The following is an 18,432-nucleotide window of genomic DNA, read 5'->3' on the forward strand; positions in this document are numbered from 1 at the left end:
GCAACAAGAGCGAAACTCCATCTCAAAAAAAAAAAGATGTGGACAAAGTAGCCACAAGAGAGGGGAGAGGGAAGGGAGAGAAAACTTGCCCTTTTCCTTGGAAGAAATCACCTATGAAAGGGATCATTGGGGCCGGGCATGGTGGCTCACGCCTGTAATTCCAGCACTTTGGGAGGCCGAGGCAGGTGAATCACGAGGTCAAGAGATCGAGACCATCCTGGTCAACATGGTGAAACCCTGTCTCTACTAAAAATACAAAAAATTAGCTGGGCATGGTAGCGCGTGCCTGTAATCCCAGCTACTCAGGAGGCTGAGGCAGGAGAATTGCCCGAACCCAGGAGGTGGAGGTTGCGGTGAGCCGAGATCGCGCCATTGCACTCCAGCCTGGGTAACAAGAGCAAAACTCCGTCTCAAAAAAAAAAAGAAAGGGATCATTGGTACACTTTATTCTAGGTACATATCAGAGTGTTTTAGGTGGAGAAAGGGAAATCATGGATAGCAAATCACATTCCTAATGTTACCTTTTATTTATTATTATTTTATTTTTTGAGGCAAAGTCTCACTCTTGTTGCCCAGGCTGAAGTGCAATGGCGCAATCTCGACTCACTGCAACCTCCATCTCCAGGGTTCAAGCTATTCTCCTTCCTCAGCCTCTGAGTAGCTTGGATTATAGGCACCAACCACCACGCCTAATTTTTGTGTTTTTTTTTTTTTTGGAGACGGAGTTTCGCTCTTGTTACCCAGGCTGGAGTGCAATGGCGCCATCTCGGCTCACCTCAACCTCTGCCTCCTGGGTTCAAGCAATTCTCCTGCCTCAGCCTCCTGAGTAGCTGGGATTACAGGCACGTGCCACCATGCCCAGCTAATTTTTGTATTTTTTAGTAGAGACAGGGTTTCACCATGTTGACCAGGATGGTCTCGATCTCTTGACCTTGTGATCCACCCGCCTGGGCCTCCCAAAGTGCTGGGATTATAGGCGTGAGCCACCGCGCCCAGCCAGCTTTGTTATTCTTAATTTGAGTTGTGGAATGGTAACATTTTTCCTAGTGACCTTAGTTTGTAGACCACATTTAGAGTAACACCGATTTAAAATACTGTCTGGGGCAAATAAATGTAAGATCTTTCTGGCATATCAGAGTTGGAGCTTACAGTCACACTTCTCAGAAAAATATGTAAATAATACTAATAGTACTGCAATGTAATCGGCCATAATTCCTGACTTTTTTTTTTTTTTGAGACGGAGTTTTGCTCTTGTTACCCAGGCTGGAGTGCAATGGCGCTATCTCGGCTCACCGCAACCTCCGCCTCCTGGGTTCAGGCAATTCTCCTGCCTCAGCCTCCTGAGTAGCTGAGATTACAGGCACGCACCACCATGCCCAGCTAATTTTTTGTATTTTTAGTAGAGATGGGGTTTCACCATGTTGACCAGGATGGTCTTGATCTCTTGACCTGGTGATCCACCCTCCTCGGCCTCCCAAAGTGCTGGGATTACAGGCATGAGCCACCGCGCCCGGTGATTCCTGACTTTTAAATGTTTATTACTCTAGGAGGACATTATCTTATGAAAAAAAATTTGTTGGGAAACTTTCTGTAAGACATTGCTTGGTGCTAGGGACACCAATATAGTAAAAAGATGTATATGGAAAAATAGTGACTAAAAAGTGGTAAATAGGAGTGCTTATAAAGGGATGAAGGGATCATTTAGCTCTTGATTGGTTGGGTTTAAAGTCTTTGTAGAAGAGGGTGAGAGTATTTTGCCGGATACTTCATTATTTTATGCAAGCCTGCCCGAGCACAGAGTGGCTCATGCCTATAATCGCTGCACTTTTCGAGGCTGAGGTGGGAAGATCACTTGAGCCCAGGAGTTCAATACCAACCTGGGCACCGTAGCGAGACCCGGTCTCCAAAAGAAAAAGAAATTGAATTAAAACCTTAAACAGTCCAGAACAGTGCCTCACACCTGTAATCCCAGCACTTTGGAAGGCTGAGGCAGGTGAATCATTTGAGCTCAGGAGTTTGAGACCAGCTTGGGCAACATGGTGAAACCCTTACTCTACAAAACATACAAAAAAATTAACCAGGTGTGATGGCGCATGCCTGTAGTCCCAGCTACTCTGGGAGGCTGAGGTGGGAAGACTGCTTGAGCCTGGAAATTGGAGGTTGTAGTGAGCTGATAGTGTGCCACTGCACACCAACCTGGGTGACACAATGAGACCTTGTCTCAAAGCAAAAACCAAAATCTTAAGCCTCACACTCTTTGAGAGAGAAAATATCCTTATTTTATACATTTTATAGATAACAGACCACAGTGAGTTAAGTGGAGCTAGAATTCAAACTTGGATTTTCTGACTCTATAAATTGTATTTTCATATGTAAGGCTTTCATAGAAAGAACAAAAAATGGGAAGCATTTCGGCAGTTAGACAAAAGATTTGGTAGCTGGGGACTAAGTAGATATGCAGAAAGGCATGATAGATAAAAAGTGGATTCTGAAGAAAATTAATCTGGTCTTAATATGTAGGTTTAATTGAAGCAACTAAGAGTAGGATAGATTTGTTGTGGCTAATGGATTATCTTCTAATGTGAGTATTGTGGAGTGTTGTTCTTTCACTTGTGTTTTGGCTTTTAGCTAATTCTGCTATGTAAGGTAGTATTTATGGAAATTTTTCTGGGAAAATACTAGCTGTCTTTTAGTAAAATAGCATGTAGAAAGTATCTGATTCATGTCAGAAAGTAATGTAAAAATGGTTACAATATAGGAATTGCTTATACAGAATAGGTTTTTAAGACTCCCATTATATGTGATTTTTGTTGATATTTAAGTTATGGTTGTTATTCTTAGTTTTTTCCTCATATTTTTGCCTTCTAACTCTGCTGTGACCCTTATTTCTACTCTTCCATAGTATTGTCCTCTACTGATAGCCTAGCATACTTTTTTTTTTTTTTTTTTTGCAGTGGTGTGATCTTGGTTTACTGCAACCTCTGCCTCCTGGGCTCAAGTGATTCTCCTGCCTCAGCCTCCCAAGTATCTGGGACTACAAGCAGATGCCACCACTCCTGGCTAATTTTTGAATTTTTAGTAGAGACAGGGTTACATCACGTTGGCCAGGCTGGTGTTGAATCTGACCTCAAGTGATCCTCCTGCCTTGGCCTCCCAAAGTGCTGGGATTACAGGCGTGAGCCACCGCTCCTGGCCTCCTAGCATACTTTCTGTACTCCTGTTCTAGAAATGCCCCTGAAAACCCCCACCCTGTAGTTTTTTAGCAGACAGTTCCATGGCCTGCTTAACTAAGTGGTTATATTCCCCCCTATCTTCCCATGGAAATATCTTACTTACTTGCCTCTTATTTTTCTATCTTAGAAAAAGAGGAGTCCAGCTGGGTACGGTGGCTCGCTCACACTATTAGTTAATTCCAGTACTTTGGGAGGCTGAGGCAGGTGTATCATCTGAAGTCAGGAGTTTGAGACCAGCCTGACCAACATGGTGAAACCCCATCTCTTCTAAAAATACAAAAAAATTGTCCAGGCATGCTTGCTTATGCCTGTAATCCCAGCACTTCGGGAGGCCGAGGCAGGCGGATCACCTGACTTCAGGAGTTTGAGATGTGCCTGACCAACATAGAGAAACCCGTCTCTACTGAAAATACAAACTTAGCTGGGCGTGGTGCCATGTGCCTGTGATCCCAGCTACTTTGTAGGTTGAGGGAGGAGAATTGCTTGAACCCAGGAGGTGGAGGTTGTGGTGAGCAGAGATGGCGCCATTCCACTCCAGCCTGGGCAACAAGAGCAAAACTCCATCTCAAAAAAAAAAAAATTAGCTGGGCGTGGTGGCGCATCCCTGTAATCCCAGCTGCCTCAGGAGGCTGAGGCAGGAGAATCACTTCAATCCAGAAGGTGGAGTTTACAGTAAGCTGAGATTGCACCATTGCACTCCACCCTGGGCGCCAAGAGTGAAACCCTGTCTCAAGAAAGAGAAAAAAGAGGAGTCCTAGTCAGATTTACAAGACTAACCTCTTCATAATATGTCCTATTTCTAGTCATTACTTGCTCCTTAGTCCTCTCTTGCCTCAGTGGCTTTCTATAACTGTTCCCATCTGATTATAAAAATGCCTAGATTGGCCGGGCCCGGTGGCTCACGCCTGTAATCCCAGCACTTTGGGAGGCCAAGGCGGGCGGATCTCGAGGTCAGGAGTTCGAGAGCAGCCTGACCAACATGGTGAAACCCCATCTCTACTAAAAATACTAAATACTAATAATTAACACTACTGAAATACAAAATATTAAATCTACTAAAAAGACAAAAATTAGCCAAGTGTGGTGGCTTGCACCCGTAGTCACAGCTGCTTTGGAGGCTGAGGCCAGAGAATTGCTTGAACCCAGGAGGCGGAGGTTCCAGTGAGCCAAAATCGTGCCACTGCACTCCAGTCTGGACGACAGAGCGAAACTCCATCTCAAAAAAAAAAAAAAAGCATAGATTGTCACCATCATTTAAAAAAATACTTTTATACTCTTTATGAGTCCTTAGTGCCGAGCAACTGTTTACTTTTGGTAGTAAATGTCTCAAGTAAGGGATTAGTACTGCTTTCCTTTCCCCACCATCTGTTCTATATAGCTCTCTGTAATCTGGTGTCTGTGCATGTCACACTATGGAAACTGGTCTGGAAAGTTATGAATGTCTCCTGATCAACAGCTATATTCTCTTTTGCAGTTTAAAGGTACTACAAAAGCTTATTGATGTTTCTGTTTGTTTTATCCCATCCTTATACTTTATCTATTGTTAATAGATATTTGTGAAAACAGAAGGACCGCTAGTTCTAGTTCATGCTTTTTTTTTTTTTTTTAAATAGAGATGGGGTTTCTCCATGTTGGCCAGGCGGGTCTCGAACTGCTGACCTTAGGTGATCTGCCCACCTCAGCCTCCCAAAGTGCTGGGATTACAGGCGTGAGCCACCGCGCCCGGCCTATGCTTTTTTATTTTATTTTTTTAACTTTTCTATAGCTTTTAAAACTAACAGTGAAAATGATATACTGAAACAGTAAATTATTGATCTATACCAGATTTGTAATTGTGTATTTTATTACTGTTTGAAGTATAAAGTAATGGTTCCATATCATTTGTTAGGAAGGTTGAATTTCCATTGCTTCAAAATATTCAAATTTTTTTGCATGGATTTAGCTCCCCTTTTCAAAATTTCCTTTTGATGAAGTCATTGACTAAACCACCATTAAAACAAACCAAAAAAAGAATTAAAAAAAAAAAAAAAAAACCTAAAATTTCTTTTGAAAGGTGGGAAGGGATACCTGCTGTCATTTTATAGGTAGAACACTAAAACACAGTAAATTATTGGCCTCTTACTTGGTGGTTTGTTTTTTTTTCTGCCTTGCTCTGGTGTTTTTGTTTTTAGTTTTTGTGAGTTGTAATTTGTTTATTTTTGTTAGGTGTATAGACACACTATTTTGGATGTCATATTTAACAGGGAAAGCATAGAGTCATGGGCCTGCATACCTATCAAGTATGAAGAAATCAAATACTTATAAGTTAGCTGAAGTAACTTTGATTTCAATGTTATATTTTAAAGTCAAGGTTATTTTACTAAAAAGCATTAAAATGATAAAATATTTTCCTTTTTTTTTTCCAGCTTGTCAGCTCATTTGCAGCTTACATTTACTGGCTTCTTCCACAAAAATGGTATGTACTTAAAAGTAAATATAGTGGCATTTTAACAGCAAAATGCCTTTGTTGAAAAAAAAAGTGGGGCTTCTGAGTGTAAATTTACAAAATTATGTTTAATGGAAAAGATTGATTCTGATGTTTTTGAGCTTTAAGTTATAAAGGCTACTGATGAAAATTTTAACATTGTCTTAGAGCTGCAATAGGTAAAGATTCTCCTCAGTAGAACCCTTTCTGCATAAATATTTTGAATTAATGGTATTGTATCATGTTTAAAAAAGAAAACACAGTAAAACTGAAATAACCACTATTACCCATGGCATATGTTAATATTTTAGATATTATTCAAAGGAAATTATATAGTGTATTACTCCAATAAAAGCTCAAAGCATGCTGGAAAAGAGTTGTTTTAAAAATGGAAAAATACTTAAATCAGCTTGTCCATCATAAGTCTATATACTGTATATCCTTTTATTCTCATGCAATAGAATAAAACCATTATTAGAAACATGCCAGGTTGATTATTTTGGTATTGTTTAGTAAGAAACAAACATTAAAATATGAGGCCTGGTATGATGGCTCATGTTAGTAATCTTAGCACTTTGCGAGGCTGAGGTGGGAGGATGAGGCCAGGAATGCAAGACCAGCCTGGGCATCACAGACCCCATCTCTACAAAAATATAAAAATTAGCTAGGTATGGTGACATGTACTGTAGTTCTAGGTACTTGGAAGTCCAAAATGGCAGGATTGTGTAAGCCCAGGAATTTCAGTGAGCTTTGGTTGCACAACTGTACTCCAGGCGGGGCATCAGAGTGAGAGACCCCGTCTCAAAAAAATACCAAACATTAGACTGAGTATGGTGGCTTGCAGCTATAACATCAGCACCTTGGGTGGCTGAGATGGAAGGATTGCTTGAGACTAGCCTGAGCAACATAGACCCTATCTGTACGAAGTAAAAAAAAAAAAAAAAAGATTGGGCACTGTGTCATATGCCTGTAGTCCCAGCTATTCTTTTTTTTTTTTTTGAGACGGAGTTTCACTCTTGTTACCCAGGCTGGAGTGCAATGGCACGATCCGGCTCACCACAACCTCCGCCTCCTGGGTTCAAGCAATTCTCCTGCCTCAGCCTTCCGAGTAGCTGGGACTACAGGTGCGTGCCACCGTGCCCAGCTAATTTTTGTATTTTTAGTAGAGATGGGGTTTCACCTTGTTGACCAGGATGGTCTCGATCTCTTGACCTCGTGATCCACCCGCCTCGGCCTCCCAAAGTGCTGGGATTATAGGCTTCAGCCACCGGGCCTGGCCCATTTTTTTGACATTTTCTAGAGACGAGGGCTCTGTGTTGTTCAGACTAGTCTTGAAATCTTGGCCATAAGTGATCATCCGGCCTTGGCCTCCCAAAGTGTTGGTATTACAGGCATGAGTCACTGTGCCTGGACAGTGAATATTTTTTATACTTATAATCTAGGCATGGCGGGTGGCTCACACCCGTAATCCCAGGTACTCAGGAGGCTGAGGTGTCAGGATCACTTGGTCCCAGGAGCTTGTGATTACAGTGAGCTGTGATTGTGCCCCTGCACTCTACCTTGGGCAGCAGAGCACAACCTGTATCTAATGGAAAAAAAAATTACAGCATATAGGACGGTAATTATATTTGTCTTGTGAATGGTTTATTTAGACTATATATAGAAGCTTTTAAAGAGTTTTTTGCTGTAAGTTTGGAACTGATTTGAGGAAAAAAGAATGAGTGAACTTTTTTTTTTCCTGAGACAGAGTTTCACTTTTGTTGCCCAGGCTGGAGTCCAGTGGCGCAGTCTTTGCTAACTGCAACCTCCACCTTCTGGGTTCAAACAGTTCTCCTGCCTCAGCCTCCCAGGTAGCTGGGATTATAGGCATGCGCCACCATGCCCAGCTAATTTTGTATTTTTAGTAGAGATGGGGTTTTTCCATGTTGGTCAGGCTTGTTGAGATCTCCCGACTTGAAGTGATCCCACCTGCCTCAGCCTCCCTCGACTGGGATTACAGGCATGAGCCACTGCGCCTGGCCCTGAGAAAAATGAGTAAACTTTTAAAATGTCTTTATTATGGGAAGTCTCTGTTTCAAATTTCCTGACTTATTAACAGAATGAATACTATGTTTTTATATATATATATATGTATAAATATTTTTTAAAATACTGATTTTTCTATTTAGATAAGCCATCACAAAACTCAGAAAATGAACAAAATTCTGTTACCCTGGAAGTCCTGCTTGTGAAAGTTTGCCACAAAAAAAGAAAGGTAATGTCAATAAAATGATATTGCTAGATTAAGTGGAATAATTTGCTTAATTGGACATGTTTATGCATATATATTATATTTTAAAGCTGAATTTTAAATTTTAAAAGCTTAAGAAATATGTAGACGACCAAATTCTAAAACAGATAACCTCTTTTGCTAACCTCCCATATCTTTGTAGTTTTTCTAGTCTTTTTTTTTTTTTTTTTTGAGACGGAGTTTCGCTCTTGATACCCAGGCTGGAGCGCAATGGCGCGATCTCGGCTCACCGCAATCTCCGCCTCCTGGGTTCAGGCAATTCTCCTGCCTCAGCCTCCTGAGTAGCTAGGATTACAGGCACGCGCCACCGTGCCCAGCTAATTTTTTGTATTAGTAGAGACGGGGTTTCACCATGTTGACCAGGATGGTCTCGATCTCTTGACCTCGTGATCCACCCGCCTCGGCCTCCCAAAGTGCTGGGATTACAGGCTTGAGCCACCGCGCCCGGCCAGTTTTTCTAGTCTTTTAAGTGTCTGTACAAAACTTTCTGCTGTAGGAGTCTGAAAATGGAGAAGCTGTTTTAGCATCTCCTGGAATCAATTCAGTTGCTTTCCTGCCATTTCAATCTCTTAGCTTATTTCCTAGCTATTTGTACCCGTTGACATTTTAGATAAGGGCTAAGAGAGTTTTTTTCACAAGATTATCTTTTGTAAGACTTCTCTCAGGCAAAGAAATTCGGTTGTCAACGTTACTAGCCGTTCATTTATTAATACATTGCTTCAATTTTTTTTTTCTTTTTTGAGACGGAGTCTCACTCTGTCGCCCACGCTGAGTACAGTGACGCGATCTTGGCTCACTGCACCCTCTACCTCCTGGGTTCAAGCAATTCTCCTACCTCAGCCTCCCAAGTAGCTGGGATTACAGGTGCATGCCACCACACCTGGGTAATTTTTTGTATTTTTAGTAGAACCTGTCTCTACTAAAAATACAAAATATATATCTGTATAAAAATTTATTTTTAGTTGAACCCGTCTCTACTAAAAATACAAAAAATTACCCGGGTGTGGTGGCATGCACTTGTAATCCTAGCCATGGTGAAACCCCATCTCTACTAAAAATACAAAAAAGATGGTCTTGATCTCCTGACCTCATGATCCGCCCACCTCGGCCTTCCAAAGTGCTAGGATTACAGGCGTGAGCCACCATGACCGACCACTTCAAATTTTTTTAAGGTGAAGTTATTTCACCATAGAAACAAGTATTATGATGTTTCCTGGTCAACGCATCAAAGCCAACACATATACCTTTAGTCCCCGAGTGTTTTCAAGAGGAGAAGGAACTGGCCTGGGTCCAGGGTCCCAGTGCTGATATTCTTCCAAGACCACAGGCCGCAAGGGCCTCAAACATTGGGAGGGAGTAGACCAAGGCGCTCAGAGGCGGCAGAGGAACTTTATTTTTAAAAGTTTATGTTGGGCGCTGTGACTCACGCCTATAATTTCAGCACTTTGGGAGGCTGAGGCGGGCAGATCACCTAAAGTTGGGAGTTCGACACCAACCTGACCAACATGGAGAAACCCGTCTCTACTAAAAATACAAAATTAGCTGGGTGTGGTGGTACATGTCTGTAATCCCAGTTACTCGGGAGGCTGAGGCAGGAGAACCGCTTGAACCCAGGAGGCAGAGGTTGTAGTGAGCCGATATCACACCATTGCACTCCAGCCTGGGCAACAAGAGCGAAACTCTGTTTAAAGTAAAAAAAGTTTACGTAAAGGCTGGGTGCTATGGCTCACACCTATAATCTTAAGCACTTTGGGAGGCAGAAGTGGGCAGATTGCTCGAGCCTAGGAGTTCAGGCAGCCTGGCACAAGATGTCAAAACCCTGTCTCTACCAAAAATTAGCTAGGCATGATGGTTTGTGCCTGTAGTCCCAGCTACTCAGGAAGAATACTTAAGCCCAGTAGGTCAAGGCTGCAGTGAGCTGTGCTTGCACCACTGATCTCCAGCCTGGGCCACAGAGTGAAACATAGATTTGAAAAAAAATGTACGTAAAGTTAGTAAATATCTCTCCTTACTCCTACCTATCCCCCAGACACATTACACAAGCAGTGTATACATTACAGTAAGTGGTGATATGAAAATCTAAGATACATTACTTAGAATAAAATATGGATATAAATATAGTCATTCTTGTGTTTCAAGAAAAAGATAATCAGAGTAGACATTTTCTTTGAAGAATATACACAGCCAACTGCTTGTATTAGTTGTCTCTGGAGTGTAGGACCTGGAGGGTGGGTGAGGCTTCATAGTTTTCACTTTATAGTCTTGTAAACTAAGTTTTTTTTAGAGTGTCAGTATGTATTTATTTTAAAAGAAATATTATTTTAAATAAGATTTTATCTTGCTGTAAGATACTGTCATAAAGGTCTTCTGATCCTTCCGGTTTTTCTAGTATGCTTTTTCAGTATAACTAGTTACACGATTAGAATATTACTCAGAAGATGATCATTGGTAAATAAAACCAATTTTTTTTTTAAGATGATGATCCTTTCTGTTAACTATTTTAACTATATGGATTTACTGTTTCATAATGTTGCTGACCATGGGATTATTTGTCATGTTTTTTCATTTCTAATGATCCTATTAGTCACTGTCATGCTAAAATAGAACATTTAAGAGAACTGATTTTAAAAAGTACATGAGTTTATCATTTTAGCATTTTTTCTTGTTGTTATTGTTAAAAAGCCTTACCAGAGATACTTAGCATGCTTTTATTTATTTATATATATATTTATTTATTTATTTATTTATTCATTTGTTTATTTTTTGAAACGGAGTTTCGCTCGTTACCCAGGCTAGAGTGCAATGGCGCTATCTTGGCTGACAGCGACTTCCGCCTCCTGGGTTCAGGCAATTCTCCTGCCTCAGCCTCCTGAGTAGCTGGGATTACAGGCACGCGCCACCATGCCCAGCTAATTTTTTGTATTTTTTTAGTAGAGATGGGGTTTCACCATGTTGACCAGGATGGTCTCGATCTCTTGACCTCGTGATCCACCCGCCTCAGCCTCCCAAAGTGCTGGGATTACAGGCGTGAGCCACCGCGCCCGGCCTTATTTATTTTTTGAGACAGAGTCTCGCTCTGTCCCCCAGGCTGGAGTGCAGTGGTGCATTCTTGGCTCACTGCAACCTCCGCCTCCCGGGTTCAGGTGATTCTCCTGCCTCAGCCTCCCAAAGTGCTGGGATTACAGGCATCCGCCACCACACGAGGCTGATTTTTTGTATCTTTAGTAGAGACGAGTTTTCACCATGTTGGCCAGGCTGGTCTCGAACTCCTGACCTTGTGATCTGCCTGCCTTGGCCTCCAGAAGTGCTGGGATTACAGGTGTGAGCCACTGTGCCCAGCCAACATGCTTTTAGTTTTATATTTCTTTTCTTTTTTTTTTTTTTTTTTTTTTTTTTTTTTTTTTTTTGAGACGGAGTTTCGCTCTTGTTTCCCAGGCTGGAGCGCAATGGCGCGATCTCGGCTCACCGCAATCTCCGCCTCCTGGATTCAGGCAATTCTCCTGCCTCAGCCTCCTGAGTAGCTGGGATTACAGGCACGCGCCACCGTGCCCAGCTAATTTTTTGTATTAGTAGAGACGGGGTTTCACCATGTTGACCAGGATGGTCTCGATCTCTTGACCTCGTGATCCACCCGCCTCGGCCTCCCAAAGTGCTGGGATTACAGGCTTGAGCCACCGCGCCCGGCCTTTTCTTTTTTTTTTAAGATGGGGTTTCACCATGATGGCCAGGCTGGTCTTGAACTCCTGACCTCAGGTGATCTACCCACCTCGGCCTCCCAAAGTGCTAGGATTACAGGCGTGAGCCACCGTGCCTGGCCTAGTTCTATATTTCTAATATACAACTATTTCACATCACTGTTAGCTAAATATGAGATATACTGTCATTATAATTTCATTATGTTAGAGAAAACCTCAATTGCTTTAATATTTGTAATATAGGTATTTCAAATTCTTATTTTTGCCTCAGTTTTCAGAACTATGATTAGAATTTTAACATTCCATTTGGTGATCATGACCTATTCGTCATGTTTCCTATAGCTGTGATTAGAAGTTTTATTATAATTGTTCCTGCATATGTACAAATAAATAAAATTTAATAATCTTTACCTTTGCAGGATGTAAGTTGTCCAATAAGGCAAGTTCCCACAGGTAAAAAGCAGGTGCCTTTGAATCCTGACCTCAATCAAACAAAACCTGGAAATTTCCCGTCCCTTGCAGTTTCCAGTAATGAATTTGAACCTAGTAACAGCCATATGGTGAAGTCTTACTCATTGCTATTTAGAGTGACTCGTCCAGGAAGAAGAGAATTTAATGGAATGATTAATGGAGAAACCAATGAAAATATTGGTAATTTTTTTTTTTACTAGATTTTATCACTGGAGATTAAGATGGTCATTGAGAATGATTGTACCATGATTTATACCACTGTTTGCTCTAAAGGAATACTTCGTGGTAGTTGTGGTGCTGAGTTTTATAGCAAACAGTGAATTCACCTCCACCTCAGCATTTTGTTGTGCAAATTTTCAAACATGAAGGACAACGAAAAGTATTTTATAGTGAATACTGATTTACTTACCTCTTAGATTCAACTATGAACATTTTATTATACTTGCTGCAAATTTGTTTCCCTGCCCATCCCTCTATTCTTCCAGCAATTTTGAATGCATCTGAGGTATTCATTCAACAAACACATAGGTGCTGGGGATGATTTAATTTAATCAAAGATGATTAAAACATCCAGTCCTATCCTCTAAAGTCTCACAACCTAATGTAGGGAAATAGACATGAATTAAATGATTGCAGCAAAATGATGAGTGGTACAATACAGGTGTATGTGAAGTTTAGTGGAGAAACACTTTGGAAGAAATAATCTTGGACTCTTGAAGTATTGTTTGAAGTTTTTGGAAAGTTACCATGAGTGAAAAGGAGTTGGCCTAGCAAAGATCATTGTAAGCAGAAAAATTAGCATTTGCCAGTGGTGGGGTTAGTGTTGTGAGTGTTAAAAAGAACATATATATGGTAAAAATGCAGAACTGGGAAATGTGTGGTCTGTGTATTACATTGCAACTTTAGTGTAATTTGTACCTTACTTGGGATAAATGTAGCATGTTTTATTTTAAGGGACCACATATCATAAATTATCCTTTTTGTTCTAATATTTGATTTATGAGAAATGTTTTAACATTTAGATGTCAATGAAGAGCTTCCAGCCAGAAGAAAACGAAATCGTGAGGATGGGGAAAAGACATTTGTTGCACAAATGACAGTATTTGATAAAAACAGGTAATGTTGATGAACAAGTGAGGCTCCCACAATGTTCTGCAAATGTTTTCATTCTGAAGCAGAATATAATGATTATATTATTTCATTGTCTTTGTTTCTTTTTATTCTCACGGATGAAAAAAACAAATTTGCAAACACTGAATTTTTGTCTTTCATAGAAAACAATAATATTAATATATAACTTGAATAGCTCAGTTAAGATTACTTATTTGGTGAATATTTTCTGAGTGTCTGCTCTTTGGCAGACAGTGTTCTAGACATTGAGAAGGCAACAAAATCCCTGCCTTCATCATGGAGCTTAACTTCTAGTGGAGGAAACAGACCACCACCCAAAAAAACCAACTAATGTCACTTAGTGATGAGTGTTGTGAGGAAAAATAGAGAATAAATGGTTACTGTTTTATGGGGATATCCTCTGGAAGGAGGTAGCATTTGAGAAAAGACTTAAATGGACTGGGCCCCACATAAATCTTGGGGTTATATGTTTATTAAAAGTTAAAGAAGAGGAGCTGTTCATGGTGGTGTGCACTGTAGTTTCAGCTACATAGGAGGCTAAGGTGGGAGGATTGTTTGAACCCAGGAGTTCAGGGTCCTATGAGCTGTGATCATGCCACTGTACTCTGGCTAAGGATTGGAGGAAGAAATCTATGTCATGATTTCTTATACCAGGCTGCTTGCTGGTAGTTAACACAATTTATTGTCAGGTATAGGACAACCAGGAAGAGTAACTAGGCCATTCTTCCTATTTATTACTTAATTACTTATTTATTTATTTTATTTATTTATTTTTTTGAGGCAGCCTCTCACTCTGTCACCCCGGCTGGAGTGCAGTGGCATGGTCTCAGCCTCCTGGGTTCAAAGGATTCACCTGCCTCAACCTCCTGAGTATCTGGAATTGCAAACACCTGCTACTACACCTGGCTAATAATTATATTTTTAGTAGAGACAAGGTTTCACCATTTTGGCTAGGCTGGTCTCGAATTCCTGACCTTAAACAATCCGCCTATCTTGGCCTCCTATTGTTTAAAAGTACTAGGTGGATGCTGGCTGGGCGTGATGGCTCATGCCTGTAAACCTAGCACTTTGGGAGGCTGAGGTGGGTGGATTACCTGAGGTTGGGAGTTCAAGACCAGCCTGACCAACGTGGAGAAACCCCGTCTCTACTGAAAATAGAAAATTAGCCGGGCATGGTGATGCATGCCTGTAATCCCAGCTACTTGGGAGGCTGAGGCAGGAGAATCACTTGAACCCGGGAGGTGGAGGTTGTGGTGAGCCGAGATCACGCCATTGCACTGCAGCCTGGGCAACAAGAGTAAAACCTGGTCTCAAAAAAGTAGTAGATTGATACTTTAAGGTAATCAATTGTTAGCCACCAGGTAAAAGTACAAGGCTTTTAATAAGAAAACAAATTGATTTATGATAATGACATAGATTTCAGCTCCTGTTTTATCTTAGAATATATCATTTAATGTTAATTATAGAAACCAGTATATTGTCTTTTTTTTTTTTTTTTTTTTTTTTTTTGAGACAGAGCCTTGCCCTGTCACCCAGAGTGGAGTGCCGTGGCATGATCTCAGCTCAGTGTAACCTCAGCCACCCGGGTTCAAGTGATTCTCTTGCCTCAGCCTCCTGAGTAGTTGGGATTACAGGCGCCCACCACCACGCCCAGCTAATTTTTGTATTTTTAGTAGAGACAGGGTTTCACCATGTTGGCCAAGCTGGTGTTGGCCAAGCTGGTCTCGAATTCCTGACTTCAGCTGATCAACCTGCCTCCCAAAGTGCTGGAATTACAGGCATGAGCTACCGCACCTGGCCAGTGTTTTTTAAAGTCAGAAATTTGATTGAGGATTGAAGATTCAAATGGAAAACAATAGAAACATAAATGTACTACAAAATAGTGGTCATGTTTGTGTGGGGAGCAGTTAGAATGAAACGAGTTGGACTTCATCAGTTCTGTTAATTGTTCTGTTTTAGGCAGCATGGGGTATGTTCTGTTATCTTTTTTATTGACTGTACCTGACACATATGTTAACAACATCCCTTATATGAAAAAAACGCTGCTTTTATTTTAAAGACAAAGTGCCAAGAAGAAACTGGGAGAATTTCCCCGCAACAGTTTATTTTGAAAATTTTTAAACCTATAGGAAAGTTGAAAGAATACTACATTCATTTTATACCCACACACCCCTCATTTGGATTGTATTGATTGTTAACATTTTGCCACATTTGCTTTATTTGTGAGTACATATTTTTTGTGCTGAGCAATTTGAAAGTTTGCTTTATTCCTCATTTATAAACTGTCTTGTATGTATCTCCTAAGAACAAAGACATTTTCTTGTATAACCACAGTACACTTATGAGGAAAATTAATATGCAAATATAATACTATCTCCCCAGTTGACATCAGTAATGTCCTTTATACTTTGTCCTTCCCTCACCCCCATTCTATAGCTTGATGTCATAGCTGTTCAGTCTCCTTCAATTTGGAATGATCCCTTAGCCTTTCCCCGTACCTTTTGTGACATTTTTTCCCCAGTATAAGCTTGTGGTTTTCCAGAATGTATCTCAATTTGGACTTCTGTGATTATTTCCTTATAATTAACTTCAGGTTAAACATTTTTGGCAGGGATTTTAATGAGTGATGTGTTCTTCATGTACTACATCATAGACAAAAGGCAATATTAGGTTTGATCACTTGGTTGAGATGCTGTTCACAGTATTTCTCCATTACAACAGTACTTTTTTCCTTTTTATATAAATTAACATACAATTCTTGCGCTAATACATGAAGCTGAGTAAATACCAATTTTCTCCCATAGCCTTTGACCCAATAGTTTTAGCATCCAATGATTATTTTTGCTTGAATAAATTATTCTTTTGGCAGTTGGCAAATGGTAATTTTCTAACATTTCTTCCACATCTATTAGTTTGTATTTTTATGTAAAGAAGAGCCTTCCTTCTTTGCTTCTGCTGCTTCACTTGACTAACTTTAAAAACAGCCAGGCATGGTGGCTGACACCTGTAATCCTAACACTTTGGAAGGCCAAGGTGGATTGTTTGAGCCCAGGAGTTTGAGACCAGCTTGGGCAACATAGCAAGACCCCATCTCTAAAAAGAAATTTAAGAAACAAATTTGTATAAATTTAAAAAGAAGAGCGTTCTTTTCCTCAAGTTTGATATTCTAAATAATTGAATAAAGATAGAATTTGTTAATCCGTCTATTCATATTATTGTTAATGCTCAAATTGTTCCGTATTTGGTCAGGAAAAGCCCTTCTAAGTAGGTTCCTGTGTCGTCTTGACTTATATGATATTATTATTCTTTCCTTATTTTCTGGAATAGTAAGATATACCAGAATTACCTTCCCTTTTTTTGAGACAGTTTTGCCCTTGTTGCCCAGGCTGGAGTGCAGTGGCGCGAGCTCAGCTCACCGCAACCTCCGCCTCCCACGTTCAAGGGATTCTGCTGCCACAGCCTCTTGAGTAGCTGGAATTACAGGCACGTGCCACTATGCCTGGCTAATTTTGCATTTTTAGTAGAGATGTGCTTTCTCCATGTTGGTCAGGCTGGTCTCGAACTCCCAGCCTCAGGTATTCCGCCCTCCTCGGCCTCCCAAAGTTCTGGAATTACAGGCATGAGCTACCGCCCCTGGTGTACCTTCTCCTTTTCTTACCTTTGCTCTGGAGTTGTGATTTCTTCAAGGAGTCTTGATTCCTTTCAGTAGAATAATAATTATAATGTAAAAGCTGGATGTTAGATGTATAAAAATTGTTTTTAAAATTTCAGAGAGGGCTGAGTCCAGTGGCTCACACTTGTAATCCTAGTACTTTGGAAGACCAAGGTGGGAGTATCACTTGAGCCCAGGAGTTTCAGGCTGTAGTGAGCTGTGATTGTGCACTGCACTCTAGCCTGGGTGACAGAATGAGAATGTCTCCAAAAAAAGAAAAAAAAAATCCAGTTAATTCCTTGAAAGAACAACCAAAATTCAGAAGCCATGTAGGAAAAGAATACAAGGTTGAACAAAATAAAAATAAAAAACTTCAGAAAACAAAAAAGCTACCGTAACCAAAGTCAAAATAAAAATGACAGGAACATGCAGAATTATTTTCAACTTGTCTTATAGGTAGATATCTCATTCTTGAATGTAAAAGGTCATGCTAATTTTTAAAAGACCACTGCCCAGTAGAAGAATGGGCAAAGGATACAGTAAGAAGTTTATCAAAAAATATATATGTGGTTCTTAATTAAAACGATAAAAAAAATCTGAATTAAAAGTAAACTGAAGGGTTATTTTTTCACTTACCAGATTGACAGAGACCAAAAAACTTGATAAAGCACTGTTGATGAGCTGTGGGGGAAAGCCCTCCACATATATTACAAATAGGAGAGTACATTGGATTGCAGCTATCAAATGTACACCCATAAAATGTAATAGTATGTAGCCATGTAAAAGCTTAAGGAAGCTCCTTTTTAACTTAGAAGTATATGAATTTATTACCTACTCAATAAATAAATTAGCTTTTAAAATAGGGAGTTGAATAGCTTTGCTGATGTACTATTGAAGTTGACTAAATTCAAGTAGTACAGCATAGAGAAAAGACAAAAATTCTTACGTCTCATTGATTTGGTTTTAAGAGTCAGACTTTAGAGACAGAAAACCTATATTCAATTGCTAGACCTGGCTCTTAACTGTTTGATTTTAAGACAAGTTATTTAACCCCTTTGTGCCTCAGTTTTCTCTTCTGGCAATGGAATAATGGTACATAGATCATAGCATTGTTGAGAATATTAAATGAACCATGTAAAATCTTTGTAATAGTGCCTGGCACATAGTGAACACTCAATAAATGTTAGCTATTTTTACCTGATAGAATTTCTCTAAGAGTGATGAAGAAAAGCCAGATTCTTGGTATATACAGTTAATTACTGAGCATGGCTGAAGAATGGTGTTTAGAGTAGTAATGGTTACTAGTGTTTAAAGTATGGAAAAAATAAAATTGAAAAGTATGGAAAAAATAAATTATACATAGACATATATACACACACATTAAAACTATACTGTGTGAATATATTTGAATTATTTGATTCAATCCATATTATTCATCCATGAAATATTTATTGAGCACCTATATGTGCCAGGTGCCCCCAGGATTCTGTAGTTAC

General features: G+C 40.1%; 1 protein-coding gene across 2 annotated transcripts in view; it reads left to right on the forward strand.

Annotated features, from left to right (window-relative positions):
• SUZ12 (SUZ12 polycomb repressive complex 2 subunit) overlaps positions 1 to 18,432 on the forward strand; it is a 64,141-nt gene that overhangs the window by 23,953 nt on the left and 21,756 nt on the right. For both annotated transcript variants that reach the window (XM_064367669.1, XM_064367670.1), the window contains 4 exons: positions 5,639 to 5,688; positions 7,866 to 7,951; positions 12,102 to 12,333; positions 13,176 to 13,269. In XM_064367669.1, the coding sequence (XP_064223739.1) occupies positions 5,639 to 5,688; positions 7,866 to 7,951; positions 12,102 to 12,333; positions 13,176 to 13,269 (462 nt within the window). The remainder of the gene's footprint in view (positions 1 to 5,638; positions 5,689 to 7,865; positions 7,952 to 12,101; positions 12,334 to 13,175; positions 13,270 to 18,432) is intronic.

Source organism: Aotus nancymaae, unplaced genomic scaffold (genome assembly GCF_030222135.1).
Source record: "Aotus nancymaae isolate 86718 unplaced genomic scaffold, 86718_ANA_hifiasm-v0.15.2.pri h1tg000072l, whole genome shotgun sequence".
In the NCBI taxonomy this organism is placed as follows: domain Eukaryota; kingdom Metazoa; phylum Chordata; class Mammalia; order Primates; family Aotidae; genus Aotus; species Aotus nancymaae.